Source organism: Falco cherrug, chromosome 2 (assembly GCF_023634085.1).
Source record: "Falco cherrug isolate bFalChe1 chromosome 2, bFalChe1.pri, whole genome shotgun sequence".
In the NCBI taxonomy this organism is placed as follows: domain Eukaryota; kingdom Metazoa; phylum Chordata; class Aves; order Falconiformes; family Falconidae; genus Falco; species Falco cherrug.
Genome location: NC_073698.1, coordinates 114,217,239 through 114,238,957, shown reverse-complemented (window position 1 = coordinate 114,238,957; position 21,719 = coordinate 114,217,239). Strand labels below are relative to the sequence as shown.

Genomic DNA, 21,719 nt, shown 5'->3' with positions numbered 1-21,719 from the left:
GGAGACATGGGTCTTCACAGAGCCAATATGGAGCTTCCAAAGCTCTCAAGACCATGAATCTTGCTGCATGGAAAATTAAATGTAAAAGTTGTTTCTTCCTTTTTTGCTGTCACTAGTGGGTAGGGGGGCGGGGGAAATAATAAATCTGGGTAAAAAGCAACGTGGATCTGTGATGTCCAGTGCTGCAAACACTGTCCACTGAAGTATAGAGGCTCTCAGGAATGTGGAAGAGATAATTGGAGGCTAATAGAGCTTTTACTGCTGGCTGCCTGGCCAATTATTTCTATGGAGAAATCCTGACTCTTTCCCTTTATTGGAGTGAGTTCATGATCATCTATATAAAAGAAAGCTGTATGCTGAGAACACATACGCATTTGCATACGGATGGTGTTCTCTTGCAAATTATTTGAATAAAAATAAAAGAATGAAAACAGGAGTTTTCACTCAAGGGAAAAGTTAATGAACTCACTTCTCTTTCTTTCACTCCCTGATTAAATATTATGTTACCATTTTATCTTTGTGCATGAGGAGTAAAGCCCTATTCTGTATTTTGCCAGCTTCATTCATGAAGCTTTGTATTATTTTTACTGCAATAAAAAATTAAAAATTACTCTCTCCACATGAGAAGCAGAATGGAGAAAAGCAGTAATTCCATGCAGTGTGGAGGAAGGAAAAAGTGAAAGACGAGACATCTTCTTTTGTTTGCTTGAATAGGCATGAGAAGTGCTCCAACATGTGCTGATGGAAGCAGTCGGAGAAGACCGGCGACAGAATCTCAACAAGAAATGCAAAATGCATTACCTGCTATGTAAGATATCAGTAAAGACCTTAATTTCTTGAAGATTGTTTTTTCCTTTGATGCTCGTTATTTCTGAGAGCCTGTGGGTTCAGTAGCAGATTGTAATGATGTTTTCAAGTTGACTGCTTGATTGTTCTAATTCAGATCCTGTGGATTTTCAGTGTTGGTAGCTAAGTGGATTTCAGTGGATTTTCAGTTAGACCAGCTGAGCACCACTGGACTTCTCGTTCTGCAGTGGTCAGGTAGCTCTGCTGAGCTGGTGTTACTCACACGGGGCACCACCTTCTTCTAGGTGGCAGCTGAAACATTGACAATATTCAGATAAATAAGTCCAGATTCATACGTCAGAAGATGATTCCAGAATTGGCTTGGCATTTTATTAACATATCAGAAGGCTATTGCCATGGATTTGTCAGTCTCCAGATATATAAAATTCACTAGGAGTCCCTGTCTGAGACAGCACCAGAAAACTAGCTCTATAGGAAAGCAACATCACGGGGAGTGCCTATCACCTGGTAAATATGGCTGGTTTTCAAATGTTCTTGTGAATGAGCATTGTTGCTTTTAATCTAGAAACGGATGCAGGGGTTTATAGAGGCTTAGTGCCTGAATGGCTTGCAGTCTTGTTCGATCGGCTGGTGAGATGTAAGCAGAGGCAACATGAAATCGCAGAAGAGATACCCACATGCAAACCTTGTAAAATACAGTGTTTTCTGGGGATAGAAATGTAAATTCCAAGTAAGTGAGAATGAAAAACAAACAAACAAGAGAATGGGGAAATGAGATTTTAACATTTAGAAGTGGACCCCTCCACCAAGGGATTTAATCTGTGCTGCTGTTACTGGCCCGTTGCTCTAGGTAGTAGGAGCGAGGCTTCCAGCTGCCAGTCAACCATTTTCTTTTTGATAATTATTCACATTGCTGTAGAAACGGAAATTATCTCTATTTTCTCACTTCCCAATTGAAAACTGTAATTGCAGCTGCTCCCTCCTCCTTGTTTGGAAGTTTTACATGCAGAGAGTCATCAGCCAGGCTTGCCTTAAATCAAATCTTCCAGCCTGGGTTATAATCTAGCGAGCACAGCAGCTGCCTAGTCTCAGCAAGGAGAAAAGCAACACATTTCTCCAGCCACTAGTTAGGGAATTCCTGCTAAAAGAAGGGGGCTATGCCTCGTCTGTTGCCTTTATACAGATGTAAAGGAGTCATTTTCCTAAGGGCTTCACAGATATTGCTAATCATCTGAAACTGAAAAGGGGTTTCCAAAACCAGCATGTAAATCCCCATAACACACCTTCGATTTCTGTCTCCAAGGCTACCCAGCTGCCCTGATCCTCTGTGACAAGCTCTGGAAATGCCGTGATACTTCCTTTTGCAGTAGTCCCTCCTCGCTCTCCAATCCTCCTTGCTCTTGGGTCATATTGCTCACATAAGACACCGCTCCACAGCATTGCTGCCATGGTGGTGGGTGAAGAGCTGGCCTGAAAGCCTGTGGGAAGTCTGACTGGCAGGGAATGCACAGGCTGTCATCACTTCCACCAACGGAGGAATGTGGATTTCCTTGGGGATACAAGAAAATAGCTAGAGCCCCTGTGCAGACTTCCCAGTTTTGCTCGCTCATCTGTGCAAAGGCTGGATCAGAAGTCTCTTTAAAACAATACTAACAGTATTTATTCATGCTGCTTTTACCAAACCTTCTTATTCTGCTGTAAAACATGCGATTCACAAAAAATAGCAACTACTCCCCCGTCACAGAAGTGTATTTTGAGGGACATAGTATATGCAGCCTTATTGGATATTTTCCAGTGACTTTATATGCAGGCACTGCTTTCTCACAGCCAAAATCTGCCCTCTTCTGAAGTCTCTTGGGTCTAAATTAGTGAGTCTTTTATATATCGTGATTTGAATCTGAATGTGTTTCCCTGCTTGCCGTCCCTGCGGTCACAGAGCAGGCAAGGAGACTTTGTGCTGTAGTTTACCTTGTGACGTTTTTGCTTGGCTGTCCTGGTGAACCCCATGATCCACAGGCACATTCCCCGTGTTGCCAATACAGGAGCACCTTCTAAAACTGACCATCTTCAAGGATGCAAGATTTGCAAAGGCACAGACGCATGGAGCAGCGTCCTAGCAGACAGCAGGAGCCCCCAGCTGATGGCTCATCTGAAGGTCTGGGGCGAGACACAGCTCCTCTGAGAAGTTAGCGTTTGAGTTGCTTCCCTGGCCATTATCCAAGACTCACAGAAGAAATGCTGGATGAGCTGATGAGCCTTTTGTACTGCAGATACCCCCAAAATGCTGCAGGGTCAACAGCCAAGTGCCAAACTAGAATCAGTGAGGCCTTACGTAGACACTCAGAAATAACAAGCCAACCAGTGGATTTGCAGGCACACTGTAACAGCTTGTTATCTGATGTCCCCTGGGCACAAACACTGAGACATCTGCAGTTTTTGACCTGCTTTTTTTTTTTTTTTTTTCCTTCTTCTTTTCTTTGCCGGCTCAACAGCTAGTTAGCTGGTCAGCCGATGTGAAAACGAAACAGCAAATTGCAATAGGTAGGAAACGTTGGGCTATTAGGATGACAAAAGGACTGGAAATAAAAAAGTACACAGGTTGCTTTGCTGTCCATTATTATTTGTGCATCAAGCTCTTGGAGTTTGTTTCTGGAACTCTGTTAAAAGCAGAGGTTTCACTTCGCCTGTTGTCATTGAACTTTTATATTGGTTTTATTTTGCATGTATTTTGCATCTCTAATCTCTTTGCTTGGCACTGTAAGTTAGAAATGAACCTGAAAAATGCGTATTGAGACTTCACTGACTTCTCCTGATATTTGTCTGAGAACACAAAGCTCTCTTTCTAACATCTCCTCCAGTCCCATCAGGGGGAGGGAAGACCCCCAGAAGACTGACTTGTGGATCGTCCTTTGGACTGAGATCCCTGTTCCTTGGGATGCAGTGAGTGCAGTAGCTTACACTGTGCCTCTTTCCTCTTTCTAGGCTCTCGTTAATAAAGAGTGTGCCCAGATTGTCAGACAGGGTCACGATCACCAGCCCCAGCCTAATCTCATAATGAACTCCTGTTAACGTAAATGCACTTGAAAAGATTCTTCTAGCCACAGTGTTCATGAAATTAGGAGTCCTCTCTTGAAGAGACAGCTTGTCTCTTCTTTCATGGTTCGCTATAGTGACAACACTGGCTTGCTGTATGAGAAGGATTTGCCACATCCTATGGTGCTCACTTGTCATCCTTGGATTACAGACTATTTAAAATCAACTCAGGGTAATAGGTGACAGCTCAGTGTGTATTATGTGTAGCACTTCAGTCCTGCATAGGCAGAGACCTCCAGGCTTCTTGTTTCTGTAATTTCCGTGTCTCAGAATGGCCTAAAGTCAAGGTTGGGTTATGTGCCTTGTGTAGTGGAAGGTAGCAATATGTGAGGTTCTGGGACCTGCCGGAGAAATGCACTAATACTGCTGCTGATTTAACCTGATTTATCCTCATTGTATGGATGTCCTATTCATTGCAATCAAGGTCAGAAAAGGATTTGAGCCTGTTTCTGATGTGGGAAGACAGCAGTCCCACAGGTAAAAACCACAAAGAAGAGCTAAGCTCAGATTGACCTTAGTGGAAAAAAAAAGCAAGCTCCCAAAATGGAGTGTAACTGTATCAAGAGAGTGAATTTAGAGCAGGGTGAGAATTGTACCTGCCCATGTTATAGGCAGAGACACTCCCCTCCCTTGTCACTTCAATTTTGCCTAGGAGGTTTCATATAAAACCAAATGCCAACAGAAATGTTTGCATTGTTTTCCTCTTCTCTTTCTAATGAAAACTGTTCCTTTAAAACAGAGCAATATCCTCCCCTATGATTTTTGCAGTCACAACGCAGAAAGAGAGAAAACCTGAAAGCAAAATTGACTCCTTTTGATTTTTCCTAGTTCAAGAGAGGAAAAACGCCAGTGGGAAAAAGAACAAAAATCATATTGGGTAAATCTGGATCTTAAACTGCCTCTGATGATCAACAGCAATCATACAAATATTTATTCCGGGTTTTATAGGTTTTTTGGGTTTAAGCTGACAGCAGATTTTTAATTTGATATTCAGTCTTCCTTCCATAAAAATACGTATCTTTTAGATTAGTTCTTTAATTATTCACTTCTGTAGGAGTTCAGACAGCAAGTTGTTGGGGGATAATTTTGTCATATTCTGCCTTAGCATGTGCTTTCTGTTCAATAATTCTTTGGTTGCTGATGTTCCATTTGGTTCTAGAGATCAAATCCTGTTTGCAGTGAAGTTGACAAGAAAACACCCAGTAGTTTGAATAGTTTGATTTTATCCTTGCTGTTCATGCCATAGTGGGAGCCAGATTAACATCTAATGCCAAATCTTTAATAACTATCTAGTGCTTTGAAGTGCGGTCCCTCATATTGGATAGTAAGCACCCGCAGTTCCAACCCAAAAGCAACGGAGGGACCACAGCCCTGTTGCTGGAAGTGCAAAAGAGAGGCATGAAATAGGAGGATGTCTCATTTACTATTTAACAGGTTGGATAACTTTTTTGCGTATGGTTTGCTCATGTGGTGCCAGTGAGATGGAGGTGCAACCCACAGCTACAGACAGGTCTCTGCAACCTGCCTGTTTCCTAGTTATTATGGCTCTAACCCGTAGACCATCATATGCAGGCAAGCATCTAGAGATGCTGCTAAATCTGTGTGTGCGGATGGAAATATCACGATACATGGTTTTTCTCCTTATGTGTTTAGTGCTCAAAAATTCCATCAAATTCAACGAGAGTTCAGCACGTAATATAAAGCAGCTGTTTTCGAGTGCTTAAGTAGTTAAGAACCAAACTTCAGGCAGCCAGATTTGAAAAATGTAGTCAGTCTTCAAACGATGTGCTCTATTGAAAGGAGTCTAGTCTAAAACTGTTCATGGAGTCTGAGAGTTTATCATGTAAAGAAACCTGTAGCACGTGGTATGTGCTTCCTACTTTTCCTGGATTTCATTATGCCTTCTTGCCTCACAGAACAGCTGTAACATTAAACCCACTGAAATTTGTAAAGTGCTTAGAGATCCACTGAAGGGAGGCAGAAGAGGAGGAAAAGGTACTCAATTTTCATTGCTATTCTACCAGGCAAGATTGTTTCCAGAGTGTCTTCATAATAAATAAGAATAAATAACTGCAAATGTAGAATCTGTTCTATGCTCACTAATAGATATCTTTTGGGGCTGTGGCTGTGGAGAATATCTTTTAAGGAGAAGGTGGTTGTAGATTTGAAGATTTGAATTCATATTTCATTACCTTTCTTAGAGCCATGGCTTGAAGCATCAGGATGTGCTTGACTAGTGCATGAACTCTATCCGGGTCTACTAGCATTTGAATAATAGTGGCAAACAGTTTGACCATTTTCTCCTGTCAAATTTCAACTAGATTTTCACATAAATCATTCACCAATATTTTTTCCTCATGATTTGGTTACCTTAATAGCCAGCTGAACAATATTCATCAAATAAATTACTCACTTTCCCCCCATCAATCTGCAAATAATTTATTCACAAATACTTTTTACATGAGGCAGTCAGCTCTAGCCAGGACAAATCAAGGTAATTTCCTACTCTTTTGATCAAATGCCAGTAGGACTTTATCTTGGACAGCTCAATAGAGACAGGTTTTAATGCATAATACATAATGGGTAAGCTGAGTTTTTCACAGTTCTTTGTGAGCTCTCTGCTATTGCCTGTATTTCTGTTCAGCTACTGAGAGAGGAATGACAAGGGGGCATATATTTTCCGTCTAGGTACGCTCAGAAGCATTTCACAAAACCGACCGCACAGCTCCGAGGGCGCAGGGCTCACGTCAGCCACAATCATGACAGGGCAGCCCCTTGGCTGGAACATGCAAGCTGTTTAATAGAGCAAGGCAAAATTTAACAAAAGTTGAGGAGAGGAAATGAAGACGAGTATTGTGCCCGCTCCGAAACACAAAGGGAACCCAAAGGCAGAATGAAATCAAGCAACGTGGAATTTGGCCAGCACACTGGGGATAATGTCCCTAGCTCTTGAGAAAAGCATCTTTAATGAGTAGCCAAGCCATGAGACGGCACATCCCCATGTAGATGTCTCCAGGACAACGTTCATGCCATGGTTCCCTTTCCCCGGGGTTCTCACGCAGGCAGTGTGGAAGCTGCTGACAGGCCCCTTCCTGCCCTCAGTGGCTGTCGCATTGCTGACGGAGCAGTTGAGCATGGCCTTATCTGCCTGTCTGCCTGTCCCTCTCTTTTGTTGTGGAGCTTACGGCCGCCACACACCAGCAGCAAGGGGCCTCGCGTAGCCAAGGCAATGGGACCCAAAGATTTCGCAGCGCTTCTGCAGCCTCTGCCTCTAAACAGGGTGCTGGGTCCTCGGCAGGGTGGGTCCTTCTGCCGGTGGGAGATGTAGGGAACTTCTGAATGCGGTTTACCCTTACCCTCCACGCTGTAGATGTGTGCCTGCCACGTAGTCATCTTGCCTTCGTCCTCTGCTGCTCAGGCCACAATGTGGGGAGAACGAGAGTTGTTTATCCATGTGTGTCAAGAGAGGAACTTTGCAAAAGCTAGCAAGTATATGTTGGGGGAGTGGTGCAAGTAGGGAGCAGTCACATGTGGGTTTCTTTAGGATCAGTGTACGTTCATGTTCATGCACATATGTGCACGCATAATAACGTGTTTGACGTAACACCTCAATCTCGATCCTTCCCTGAGATTCTGTTGGCCAATCTAGTTACGTCCAAACGAGAGTTGCCTTCAGCCTATGCATTGTGCAGAAATCTAGGTATGAAGAAATGTAGGCAAATACTTCTGCAGCACCATCAATAAATGAATTATATGTGGCATCTACTCAAAACAACATGCTAAACACTGAAAGTCAGATGGGGTGCCTACCCGAGGAACAAACAACTGACCACATATTTACTCCGGTTCTCATAAATAAACATGGAGAAAGCATAAAACCAGAGAAAGATATTTGTCTTGACTTTATACCGGGAGAAAGCTTTTGGCTCCGTCTGGCTCTCATAGCTGAACTATACAAAATGGAATTGGCAAGGGGAAAAAATGACATGATCGCATACATGTAACAATTCATTGAAAGTAGGACACACAAAAAAGAGAAGAAAACAGGCTTTGAAGAAGAAGGTAGACTAACACAGTGGTCAGCTTCAGGCCTGGTCTTTCTGTTATCTATGCTGGTGATTTATCAGCCTCAGAGAAATGGTGCTCAAATCGAATGAGGGATCTCACAGCTTCTTAAATTGTCACAACATTACGCAATGTATTTTAACACACCCTGCTGCATGGCCATGTAGTGAGGAAGAACATCAGTGATGAATGGCAGGATAAAGATGCTCTCTTGAAAAACACAGATACAGAAAGTGACTTGGGGATTTGTAATGGACTCCACAAGCTTTTTGTGCAGTGTAGGCAGTTAATGGTCTAATTCCATTTTTAGATACATGAGAAGGAGAAAACCAAACAATGACCGAGAAATGATTTTTACTCTGTGCACAGCATGGGTATACAGACCACAATGACATTGTATCCAGAGCAGGGGCCTGTGAGTTCAAAAGCACTTAGAAACATTGGAGAGTCCAAAAAATGCTGCAGTGGCTGAACGTGTACATGAGGCTTCAAAGAAAACACTTCGTTTTAGCAGGGAGAAGTGATAGGAGCACCATGTATAGTTACTTACCCATGAAAATGGGATGGATGTGCAGTTTTGTAGACAAAGGCATATCAAGTTCTGATGTCTTGAAGTCAAAGTTAGACAAATTCAACCTTGAAAGAAGCAATTTCCTAGCAGCAAGGGTAATTAAGCATTGGAATAAATTAGTAGGTGGAATAAGGCACTTGCCATTACTTGGGAGTCTTTCAGACAAGATGTGTTGTCTTTCAGACTCACTTTGATCCACCTGCTAGAGAAAAAAATAATCTATGGCTGGTGTATAGGGGTCAGATGAATGTGTTACAGTGGCCCCTTCTGTCTGGAAGTCTGACTATATGGGAGGGAGAGCAATTCTTACTAAATATGAAGTAAAAGTGTGAGATGACACTTGTTGAGAATACCACACACCACAGCTCAGGGTAGCAGGGGTTTGCCTATTTTTTTCATCAGTGTAACTAACAATGCTTAGCGGTGGCCAAGTAGATGCTGGTATCTGGCAGTTACCGTAAGGGCAGTAGGGAGTTCCAAATTGGACGGTCATAAGGAAAATCTTTCCAAGGACATAATGAAAATCATCGAGTCACTGCTATAACTTTTCAGCACTGTAATTCAGGTCCTGGATCGATGATCCTCAACTGGCACAGAGCACAGGAAATAGGAAGCACAGAGTAAATGGGGACTGGGGATCCTGCAAAATCAGTGGCCTTGTGCATACAGTAAACTTTGCATCCATGACTACATCCATGTGTATGTATCAGGATTGCTGCTGCAAGGCTTAGGAGGCACCAGGGGATATATTTTCAGGACTAGAGTTTGATGAATGATCAGCAGTTTTACCAGTGTGACAGAAGCTGACCAGTAAGGGTGAGAGATCTTCTCACCCGTGTTCTGAATTTGATGTAAGTGACATGCCTTGGTTTACAGAAGTGATGTTTTCCAGTCAAGAAAAAATGTGATTGAATGCGAGCCAAAGGATAAGGTAGAGCAGAATGAATGGAAACAGGCAGCAAGAACAGGCATATAAGGGTATCGTAAATACAGATGAAGACAGTCTTGTTTTGTTTGGGCAGCCCTTTCTCAGTCACACTTGTGGATTCAGCCTCATTTGCAGCTTGGGAGCTCGGAGAACTTCAGTGTAGACAGGACTAAGTGTCCCCGAGGCTCCTTGCGGTTCCAGCTCTACAAAGAGAACTACTGTGTGCAGGAGCTCAGGTAATTGTGGTGGGAGGGCGAAAGTTCTCCTCGTCAGTTTTAGGAGGGTCTTGTTTCATTCCTATCAGGCAACACCCTCTCTACTGTAAAGCGTTACAGAAGGAATAACAAAGTCCAACCTAAAATCCAGTCTGATAATGGTGCTCAGTTACACGCGCATACTTCCTGCTCGTGGGAGCAAACAGCCTCGCCCAGGCCAAGGCGCGCTCAAGACCAAGGTGCGCTGGAGGTGCTACAATAAAGCCTAAACCAGCCATTTTGTGTGGGAGCGGCAGCCCAAAGCTGTGCACAGGCTCCGGAGATTCCGCACACGCAGAGAAATGCGTAATATGGAACCGGCTCCACCAAACAACAGAAAATCAGGCAGCCCGAAGGGAGCCCGGGCAGCAGACAGCGAAATGCACACGAGGAGAGCACGGATTTTACAGTTAATGCAGCAAGGAGGCTGAAACAGCAGATAACTGTCCGAGTTTACTAGAGAGCAGGCCAGAGCCTCAGTTCTTTGTTTTTACAAACAAACAGGAAATTAAATCCCCGAGCAAACAAAAATCTCTGCGAGCAGGCCAGGAGCAAAGGCAGCGGAGTGGTGGCACGAATGCCGTGCGGCAGCAGCCCCTCATTAAGCGGAACCAAGGCAGGGGCAAGGAAACCCAGTCCCAGAGCTGGTCCCAGAGCAGGGCAGCTGCTGCCTGGCGTTGCCGGGGCCTGGCCTTGGCTGTGCAGTGCCCAGGCCCGAGGGCAGCCACGCTTCCCCCGCTCTCCTGCTCCTGACCCAGGCCCCGGGACGGCAGGGACACGGGTGGGCCTAGCTGGCAATAGGTTTTGAGCATGCGGGTGGTGTCACAGTGGGCTAACAGCAGTTAGGGCTGTGCCACCGGGTGTGCGGGAGTCTCCGTGCCCCGAGGGGGTGTGCGGGCCAGCGGGCAGCCCTCACCAGCGGGTGGGTGGTGTGGGGACAGGGGTCCCCCCGCATCCCTGCGGCGGGTCTGCAAGTGGGGACGGGTCTGCGAGGAGAGGGGGCATCGGCCGGCCCCCACGCTGGGGGTACCCACGCGTGTGAGGGCAGCGGCCCCCGACAGACCCCCACCCCGCACTGGCGGGGGCCGGGGACCCCCCTCAGCCGGGACAGAAAAGGCGCCACGGCGACCCGGGACAACGGCCGCTCCACGGGGGCCGGCGCCCCCCGCCCGGGCACCGGGGCTTTCCCGGGCCACGTGTGCGGCGCGGCCCCAGGCACCGGGAGCCGCACCGCCCTCGGCGCGGCCCCGCTCGGCTGAGGACCCGGGCCCGCGGCGGCCGCTCTCCTCCCCTTTAAGGGGGTGGGGGCCGGGCCTGGCCGGACCCCCGCACCGCCCCCGCTACCTGCGGGCGGGGGCGGGCACTGGGGAAAGTTTGTCTCTGTGGTTGGCTGCGCCGCGCGGCGCGGCCGGTCGGGGCGGGCGGGCGGCTCCGTGTGCTCGCAGGCCAGCGGGAGGCGAGCGGCCGGCCGAAGAGCGCGCTGCCGCCGGTCTCCGGGCGAGGCGAGCGTGTGCGCCGGCAAATCCCGCTCGCGTAGGGAGAGGCACCCGCGCAGCCCTGCCAGCATGGGGCATCGCGGGGAGAGGGCGTCCCGCCTGCCTCTCCTCCTCCTCCTCCTGCTGCTGCTCGGTGAGCTCGGGGGGTGCGCGACCGGGGGCAGAGGGGAGGGTGGCCGGGGAGGACCGCGCTGGGTTGGGCTGGGCTCGGCCACCTTGCCCGCAGGTAGCGAGGGAGGGCCGGGCCCCCGGCGCGGGCCCCTCGGCGGGGCGGAACCGCCCGCCGTGCCGTGTCCGCCCGAGGCGCGGCGGAGCCCAGCCGGGGCGCTGCCCTCCGCGGGGCGGCGGGGACCGGGCAGCGCCGCCTGCCCGCCGGTCCCTTGCCGGCCCCCGGCTGCCCGGCCCAGCGCCGCCTTCACCCTCCCGCGGGGGTTAACGGCCCTAACGGCTCCGCGGCCCCCGCCGCTCCCTCCGCGGGCCGGGGCGCGTATGGCCGCCGGGTGTGTCCCCGCAACTTGGGGGGGGCCCTCGGGGGCGGGATGGGGCGTGGGGGCGCCGCCAGCCTCGGCTCCCCGCTGAGGGGGGTCCCGCGCGGCCGGGGTCCCGCAGCTGCTGTTACGCGTGGGGCTGCGGCCGCTCTGAGGTGAAGGTCCCTTCTGGCAGAGGGGTGACGGGACTCGTTTCGGGGCCGAGGGGACGATCCTTCTGCCCGTTCCACGGGGGGGAGGCCCCCGGCGGCTGGGCGCGGGTCCCCGGGCACGCCGGTGGCGGGGGGACAGCGCTTACCCCCGGCGCCCCGGGCTTGCTGCCTCTGCCGTGAAGTTCTCCAGCCAAGAGGTAGCGAGTAGTGGTGTGGGTGACGTTCTGTGCCGGGCTCGCATCACCGGGGAGCTGTCGTTAGCTTAACATGTGGCATTGTTCCTTACGGGTGGCAGTGCCAGGCAGGCAGCATGCAGGCATCAAGGCTCTGGTAAGAACTACAAAAAAGGGTGGGGGGTGGGCTTGGGGGTTTTGCCTTCCCCCCGCCCCCCCGTCCCCCCCCTTTTTTTTTTTTTTTCTTCAACATTGGGCTTGTAGCATTGTTGCTAACAGTGTTACTGAAGTAGCAATGAGTTTAGAGAGCAAGAAGGATGTTCGGGGAAGGCAGTGCAACATTGAAGTGGTTCTGTGTCAGCCCGCCGCGGTCAGGAGCAGTTCAGGTGCTGGGGAGCTGGCGTGCCCCACGCGTTGCTGCATGCAACTCCTCGTTCAGACACACGACTAATTTTCCAGGTAATAAGCGGGAGCCTTTCCCAGATTTGGGGTGGAAGAAGTGAGTAACTAAACAGTACCCCAAGTCCCACGCTGCAACATTCTTCTTTAAACAAAACTCTTACTTGCTGACTTAGTTTGTGCTTGTACTTTTGACGTTGCCATGACTAACTCTTTTCGTGTCTGCCAGAGTGCTTTCTTCATGGTTTTGCTGTTGAATCTTGCATAGCCAGGTCTGCAGAGCAGATAGTTAAGAGCTGAAAAGTCACCTTCCTAAACCCAAGCTTGTCCCAGTCCCTTTCCTGAGGCTCCTTGCAGGTGGTGAGGCAATCGGGCCAGAGGGGTGTCCACCTACAAGTCAAGATCCTACCACACAAAGGTGTCTAGTGTGCTTTCTCCTACTTGCAGCTGAGGTTAGTCATCTCGTTTACAATATAGGCATTCTGCCAGCTGGGGAAATGGTGAAGAACTGGAGAGAACACCATTAGTGTTTTTATTTAGAAACAGAAATGGTATACATTTTTTCAGGGGAATGGTTCAGTAGGACAGGTGGAAAATCAGGGCTCTCAGATACTCAAGGTCTTGCAGCAAAAAGTAAAAATTAGTGAGGAAGATGTGCAACAGGAAAGTTGTTTCCTTCTTAATTCCAGGTGAAATAATTAGAGCTTAAAACATGCAGGCACAGATATCTGGCCACCATTCATGATACAGTTTGTCTGGATGCTCCGAGTTGCCTTTTGGACATTTTTTTTTTTAAATTGAAATGGTGGTGTTAAAATTGAAAGTGCTTTTGTATGCAGGAAAAAAAACCCAAAACAACCTACCCTGAACTTTTCCATCTTACTTGTAGTATGTGTTGTGGCATCACCATCTTCTGATACCATTATTTGATAGCTTCTGTGAGATATTCCAAATGTTAAGAGGTTGGGAAGGTGTTGTTTCTCTCACTTTGGACGGGAAAAGTATGCTTCTGTGAAAGTGTGTTTTCTAGCAGCTCTTTAATAGAGACACAGGTTGGAGCTTTTTGTTAACTAATGTGCTCTAAGTGTTGAGGAATTCTTGTGTGAGGGAGGTGGAGGAAAGGAGTTGAAGCATAGAAGAGTTCATCCCTTGCATGTACTAAAGACTTGATTGTTTTGTTCAGATCTTTATGAAGTAACGCCGCAAAAGGATGCAGATGGCTGAAATATTTGGCTGTGATGAATGTTTTCTCATCCTTTCTCCTGGATCCCGTACAGTTATAATTTGTTTGGTAGGGAGACTGTGGATCCTGAGATTAAGGCTTGATACAGTCTCGCTTCCTTCCTATGATGTGGTTCAATCCTGAGAAGAGAGGGCAGCATGAGGGCATTTTGCACTGCCATTGCCTGTTTTTTGTGTGATTTCATTCTGCAATGTGCCTAATCAACCTGTGAAATGCTCTAGAAACCAAAACATCCCACCCAGCACAAGACACCCAAAAACCTAAACAGTTGTCTGGTGGTTTATCAGGCTCAGACTGTACAAAGTAAGCCTTGCAGCTCTTGGTTTCTACCCCCTGATTCTTGTTTGAGATTCAAGGTAAGAATTTCAGTGTATCTGGAAAAAAAAAAAGCTGTTTTTTATTTAAGTGCTGTGGGGCTTGAGGAGAGCAAGCACTCAGTAGATCCTGGGGGAGAACCACTGATGATGGGTTTCCCAGAAATGGCCTTTTTCTTATTACCATTTAGACCTGTGTGTCACTTGCTGTCTGCTATGATGAAAGTCAGTTCCAGCATGTCAGATCCCCAGGAACCTTCTGTATATGTGAATAAGTTGTTTCCTACAACTCGTATCTGAAATTCTTTATTGTGTTTTGGGTGTTTTTTCTTTTCCTCAGAAGCTACAACAATTAGTCATTTGAATCAAGGTTTAATTCAAGTTCTGCAATAGAAAGCTTTTGGTAATTAGTATAAGTTATTGTGATCATGAACTTCAAGGAATGCGTGCTTTAATCTTTTCCTGCATTTGCAGCTCAAGTGAAAGCATTAGAAAATGGGAGAGCTTCAAGGTTTAGGGCAGGGAGACGATGTCAGGATGATTGCCCAAGGAATGTTAAAGGTGTGTTAGAGTGGAATCTCCTTCCTCTTCCCTTGCTGGTGCCTGCTGACCTGCCGGTGAGTCCAGGGCTGGTGCTGGTGGCCTTTGCCTGCCTGCTGTTGGAAGAAGGCAGGCTCAGATCCTCTCTGGTACTCAGAGAAGGAGCTGTCATGTTGCTAGGCGTGCTTATCTCTGTTGTAGCTTTAGAGGTGGTTAAAAAGGCTTCCAAAGGGGAAATGCTGACAAGCCTGTCCTGGTCTTAGCAACTGCAGACTGCTAAGGCAGTAGAAGTGCACACGGTGTTGGCACTGAAGGGCAGGTGGTGTTGCTGGGGAGGAAGGGCTTTCCGTGTGGTTTTGCCATGCTGATGTATTTTCTTAGCAGGTAGGCTGTGAGAAGGTGTGGGAATCAAAGGGCGCGCCGTGTGGCAAGTGTTTCTTCCTTTACATCCTGTGTTCTTCTGGGTTGGCAAGTGATAGCTTAGTCACCTTTTCTGTCTTTCTTGTGTCTTTGTAGGTTCCTATCCAGGGCTCCTTTTTAGGATGTCTGGGTGTTTTTTCCTGAAATTCTTCGACCTTGTTCTCCAGGTTTCTCGATTGCTATGTTTCAACATAGCAACAGCTTGCTCTCTTTAGGTAGCCTCTGTTGTGTTTGGCTCTAATCCCTGAACTGAGGTATAAACCTGTCTGAACAAGATTTGAAGTTAGCAGTAGGGGTCATGTAAAAATGCAGCCACATGCTTGATTAGAGGGAAATGTACTTAAGAAATAATATATATCCATCCATCTAACTATATAAACAAACATTTAGGGACGTTTGAGATTTCAGCTTTCACATCTAATAAATTTATGGGTTGATTTGTTTTTGTGTGTTTGTTTTTTGTTGTTGGTTTCCCCCCCCCCCCCCCAGTCTCCGTAATGCTTGTCAAACACCTGCAAAACAGACGTGTATATGTTTTGGTTTTTTTTTTTAAGTGGGGAAATGGTTGCATATCTAAGTTACATACTTTCAGAAAGTGAACATTTCAATTGTCTGTTTTAGATGCCTTTCATGGATATATATATTTTTGTGTGGAGTTCTGTGTTTGTTTTAAAAGGAAGGGAAATGGACACATCTGAAAATGTGAATTCTTCCTGATTTATGTATAGAAATCAATCTGAACATTTAAGTTGGAAAGAACATGAGGAAAACATTGCTAACATGAGCTGGGTCAAAGTAGGGGTTATGTCAGTGTCTATGAAGGTCTCAGTAGTTTTGGAAAAAGGTATTAAATGGAGTATAAAATAAGAATATCATAATGCGAAGAAAAATATCTTTTTAATACTTTGCTTTTGATGTATTGGAGAAGATGCGGTTACTTCTCAGGCTCCTGCTAGACATCCTGCTGTCTTAGATCTGCAGTAGTAAGTGATAAAAGTCTGTTTTCTAGAGACCTGTAAGGTGAAATTTTCTAGGGATACCAACATTTCATTTTTTGTCCGAGAATAACCGGTTTCCTGCATGGCCCTAGTTCCTAACCTGAACAACATAGCTCAAAACTGGATCGAGCAAGAGAGGGAGAGACTGTAACACAAGCAGGTTTTGTCTGGGTTGTCAGTATCTCCTGCCCTAAAGAAAGAATGAGCTTCAGTAAGATGCTAACTTCTCTGATCATCCAGTTTTTCTGTGAGTTGATTCTTTGGAAAACCTCAAATTGTAGCTTTCTTCCCAGGCTTGAATGCTTGCTGGGAAGGGCTTTAAAAATAATGAGGTACTTTTAAGAGACCTTATACATTAGGTTTTGCAAGATGCAAAGGTATAAAATAAGTTTCAGACCAAATTGCTTTCGGGATAGGATGATCTGAAAAATACTTGCTTAGATGCCAAAAGCCTTGAATAATGTCTTTCCAGATCATCACTATAGCTAAAATAAGCAGCAAGACAGAAGTCACAGAACTTAAAAGTTTCTTAGTTTTTTGAGTTTCAGAAACGGGCTTATTCATTTACATGTAAGCTTTCATAATTGTAAAGCATAACTGCTTTCTTCTAACTGAAGTCTGAGACTGAAAAAAAGATGCTCTTTTTTTCCTCTGGAGTTGGAAGGGGTTGCAAAGCTGGGTTTCCAGTGGAAACCATTATCAACTTTAACTATGGCATTCTGATGAAGTTTAACACGAGCTCAATAGAAGGTAAAACCATTGTTGCTAAATGCCTTTGAGTCTTGTAAAGCAGTATGGTAATGCTGGTCGATTTGAGTTGATGTAATTTCCATGGGGATTGCTTGAAAGTTGTTGTAGAGTGTTGCAGTTGGTTCTCCTTTTCATTACGCTGGATGAGGCAAGTTGCAGGGAAAGTCTTACGTGACAGAGTCTGCAGAAGCAGGCTGGAGAACAGTATCTTTTGTATGCAGCAATGGCAAAATACTGCTGCAGAAATACAAAGAATTGCTGAAGCAAGCTGAAGTATTTGACTAGCGATAATCTCTGTGGCCAGATGGAATTTGCATGGGTGCTCTAAAGGGTCTGGACTGTTAGTTGAGCTATGGAAAGAGTAGGGTAAGTGTAGGGTAAGTAAGGTAAGAAATCCTGGACAGGATTTCCTTTAATAAAGGATCAGAGGATGGTTTTTGGAATTAATTGACTTGTGAACTTGAGGAATGAGAACTAATTAAAGACTGGAGCTCCCAGGCAAGCTGTCACAGCTGCTGATAGGCAGTACTGCCAGCTATGCCTGTAGTATATCTGCTTGATATTTTTTGTTATGAGGGTCATCTCTATAATTGTTTATTATTCTGCAAGACTTTAGGCATTCATGCTGAAATTTTCAGGGCTAGATGTCTACCACAGATTGACTTTTTTTTTTTTCTTCCTAGGAAATATATTACCTACCCAGCCCCCCCAAAACCCCCCAAGACAACCCCAAAAAAACTTCAGTATTTTCAACAGTTATATTTAGGGAGGGAGATGGGAGAAGAAGCTTATTTTCTTTGTAATTCTTGCACATTCTGGCCAATTCTCCCTCCTCACTCTTGAACAAATAATAATCTTAGCTGCTAAGCTGAGAAGTTATAGCACCTCCATGCTTTAGAGCAAGAGCTGGAAATTTGGCTGGAGAGTTAACTTTGCATCAAGAATGTGGCTTTCGCTGTTCTTATGAAAAATGTCCAAATTTGGCCACATTGTAAGACTTGGAAAAGCATCAGTTTGTAAATGCTTGGTAGGGAATTAGTCTCAGGTCCCTAGAGAAAGCAGTATGTCATTGCTTTTAAGGTGTCAAAGGATTACAGCTGGAATTGGGGGTGGAGAAGTGGAAGTCTCCTTTTTATTCCAGTTTTACTTCTGTAAATGTGTTGTGAAGTCGTCTTTTTGTCTTTTGTTTTTTCTTCTCTCCCTTCTCCCCCCCCTTCTCTTTCCCTTTTGCCAATTGGCCAATGCTGAGCAACTGCTGGTCTGTGTGGATCACTGCTCATGTTTGTTGTGAAAGTCTTCTGCTTGTAGCACACAAATATATAAAATCTTTCTTATATGTGGCTTTTAATGTAAAAGTTATGTTAACTTTTGTTCACTGGCTTCAGTTCTTCTCGGGCTTTTTCTCAGGTGTCCCCCGTTGTCCTTCCATGCTGGCTGTAAAACAACTTCTGCTATAGTAGTGCTGTCTCTCAGGAAAAAAAAAAGTCAAGAACTTATGCCACTCTTTCTGTTTAGCAGGCTTGATTAGTCTGGACTTGTCTTTCTGCTGACTTTCTTGAAGAAGTAGTTTAGCTATGCTGGTTAGTGCTTGCTCCATGACTGCAATTTGCATGCTTTCATGCTTTTTGAGTTACTCTTTTCTTGCCATATCAGTAGCTATTGAAAAGAGTTTGGTGGAACCATTACTGGGGGTCATGTTCGTTGGCAAGAGTCTAACTCCGACAAAAGCTAACTCTGCTTAGGTTTGCCAGTCAAAAAGAGTAGCTGGCAATGTAAAGGACTTTGTTTCCCTGCATGTTCCACTGTTGGCTCCAACTGCAGAGATTTAGCATTGTGTTTCAGTTGGTCTTTGATGCGATGTGGCTGTGGGGAATCTTTGAGCAGGCTGTAACAGCATTGTTCTCCTACACGCATTAAAATGATTGTTGCAAGAGAGGCATCCACAGGGACCTCTGCCAGCTTCTTATTGATGTGTTCAGTTTCATCTATTGACACACTACCCTTCATTATGACACAGTGAATCCTGTGGCAGTGGAATTTGCTATTAAATCTGCCCCGCAAAAGAGAATTGGCAAGAGCTGCTTTAAAAACAGTGTGACCCCTGTGTTTGCAAAGAATAGCTTCTAAATACGAAACAGATGCTGAACTAATAGTGGATGCTTCCTAAATTTTCAGGGTACCAAACGTAATCGTTTTGAGAAAAATTCAGAATTCACTTAATTTGTGAATAATCATTTAAGTTTCATACCTTTTTTCCCCAGAAATGTATGTCTAATCAGTACATGTATTCATTTGTGCTTGGATACAGCAAGTAATACTGAGGTGAAAACAGGCAATTATTTGTTAATGGAAACTGTTAGAATAAGCAGTGAGGTGTTAGTCTTTCCGTCTGTGCTCTAATTTTCTTCTGAGTGCTAGAGGGTGGGAGAGGTGATGCATCTTCCTTTGCGTTTACCGTGTGACAAACTATTTTGTGCTTTCAGAGCACCACCTGTAATATTTACCCAGATGTTACAACCTTCACCATCTCCCAAAATAAGTATTGTGTTCTCCAGAAGCACAGTGACATACTGAGTGCTGGCAGGTGGTGTCAGTGGATGGAATTTATGTCTATGTAAAGAGCCTTTATGTTGTATATAGAGTGTCCTTGTTCATAGTCAGTTCATACAGAGATTTAAATTAATGCGGAGTAATAAGTCTATTGCATCAACCTTGTTTCCCTTTGATCTCAGGGTTTGGTTCTAGACAAGGCATGCTGTACCTTTTGGCTTAGAGAGCTTAAGTGCTTGGAGCAGGCTTCATCAGTGAGAAAATAAAGAGCTTGACAGCTTATCAGAGACAAAATCACTCTGTGATTGTCTGGAGGTGGGAAGTTAGCAAGGTAAGCCTGGGTCTTTCATGTCTATCACAAAGCAGGGTTGAAAGGACACTAAAAAGCTATTGACTGAGCCCTGGTTGCTGGCAACTGTATTGATAGGCACCTGTCAATAGTTGCGAAGCTGTTGACATCCCTATGTTTGTGTGTTTATTTAAAAAAAAACAACAACAAACAAACAAGGTTGAGAAAATAGCATATATAGCCAGGGGTCAATGGGCATGGAAGCGTGGCTGTTGGTAGAAATTAGTGGTGGGGTAAGGAAGGTGAGGAGAGAGTACTGAAGCAGGACACACATTCCAGAGAGAAAGGGAAGTGGGGGAATGGCTTGTTTAAAATGGAAGAATGAGTTAAAGGTGTGCCTGTATGAGATGGTGGTGTTGGGGCAGTTATCACCACAGAACAGCCTCGGTAAGAACCACAAGTTTCTCAAAGCTCTGCAACCAAGTCTTGAAATACCGTAGTTTTCTAAGCAAAGTTTTCTGCTCACCACTGGCAGGTAAATAGAATATCTAATTGTAGACTCCTGCAGAGTTTAAAGCAAGGACTGAAGCGTGATGTGTGTGGCTGCAGGGTATGCTGTGGCATCTGAATTGATGCTGGTGTCTTGCCTTTTGACTCTGAAAGGGAGGGACCAGGAGAAGGCTGCAGTGCTGTGAGTAGAGTTACTGGGTGGGGATGTCCTTCCAAAATAGCTGAAGAGCAAAGGAGGCTTCAGATGGTATCCTTGTTTCTGCACATGACCAGAGGGCGTAGGGAGTGTTCGTGTTCCAGACTTTGCCTCATAAACCTATAAGGAACAACGGAGATATGCCAAAGCTACTTAGAAAGGAGCTGTTAAAAGGTGATTTAAAGTATTTCTCACTGACCCTCCCCTTGGTGTGGGCAGTCAGCTTTTGGTTTGTATGTATGTATAGAGATTTTTCTCCCTGTCTGAAGCTGTAGAGACACACCTCTTTGCACATCAGGGCAAAGGCTAGTAACCTACAGGTGGATGCAGGGCTGATGCACTGGATGCTTCTGTACCCAGACTTGTAAGGTGGGTCCTTTCCCTGCTTTGAAAATCCCTGCCCAGAGTAAGAAACTAGTCCCCTTACAGTGCTTTCATGGAACACACATATGCCATCAAAGCAACTTGCTGGCTTCTTTTTCTTCTGTATTCTTATAATCAGTTCTGATATTAGTGCATTGGGATGAGAACTTGCTTTGCATATGTGGGTTTGGCCAAAGTCCAGAGTGAATCCTGTTCTCACATGAGTGACAGTCTGGGGTCAGCAGTAATCCCTCTAGTGTCAGGGTTGCCTTGTTGCTGTAGTGTCTTGCTTCCAGTCCACAGTGGGACTTCGGTCAAGTGACTGTCATAAGTGCACAGATATTTCTTGGAATTAAAGCCCTGCAACTGAGGTTTTCACCTTGGAGGAGGCTGCTAACATGAGATATCCTGCAACTGTAGCTTGGGCTGAAACAAAGTGTTCGGAGAAGCTGTTTGCTGGACCAGTCACGGAGCTACAGGTTGAGCCTTGAAGAAGAGCGGGTGTGCAGGGAAGTGAGAAGATGCTTGAAGGTTTTGCCAGGGAGGAGGCAAGGGCCCAAGCTGCAGATTCTGTGAATGACATAGTGATGAGGAACACTTACTTAATGCTGATGATTTTCTTTTTATCTTGGCCTGCTGGCATAAGGTCTTCTTTGACCTTGGGTGCACGGAGGGTAAGAAGAAAAAATGGCACTTGGGGTACCTGGTGTGAGGAGAGGGGACCATGGGCTCATAGAAGATCTAGCAATGATGCATGCTGGACCTGCTTAGGACCCTTTCCTTAGGGCCGATGTGCGTTAAACATATTGAAGGCATATGGAGAAGACTGATTGTAGGTTAGGTGCTCTTTCTCCCTACCTCCTTGCTGAGGTGTCAAACTCTCATGTTAAAAGGGTTACTGTGGTGGACAGCTTTAGGCTTGAAACCTTGTGCTAATTGTCAGAGGTTGAAGATATTTGACATATGGGCCCATGTTGTGAATTGATGGTGGAGGACGGCTAGTCTCAGGGAGTTTGGTAGCGTAAAGCTGAAGTTTTCTGCTTTTGAGTGTTGCAGGTGTGAATCCAGCCTTGTGTTTAACTTTTGCTGGGCCTGTGTAAAATGAATTGTTGGTTTTGCT

The 21,719-nt window shown here is 45.7% G+C and overlaps 1 protein-coding gene across 4 annotated transcripts in view; it reads left to right on the top strand.

The window, feature by feature from the left end:
* Window positions 1-10,970: 10,970 nt before the first annotated feature.
* Window positions 10,971-21,719, top strand: part of PTGFRN (prostaglandin F2 receptor inhibitor) — a 72,593-nt gene continuing 61,844 nt past the window's right edge. Inside the window, exon 1 of one of the 4 annotated variants that reach the window (XM_055702559.1) lies at window positions 10,971-11,360. In XM_055702559.1, the coding sequence (XP_055558534.1) occupies window positions 11,284-11,360 (77 nt within the window). In that variant the 5' untranslated portion in view covers window positions 10,971-11,283. Of the gene's footprint in view, window positions 11,361-11,744; window positions 11,858-21,719 lie in introns of those variants that run through there. The other 3 variants (XM_055702557.1, XM_055702556.1, XM_055702558.1) reach the window with 3 other exon arrangements.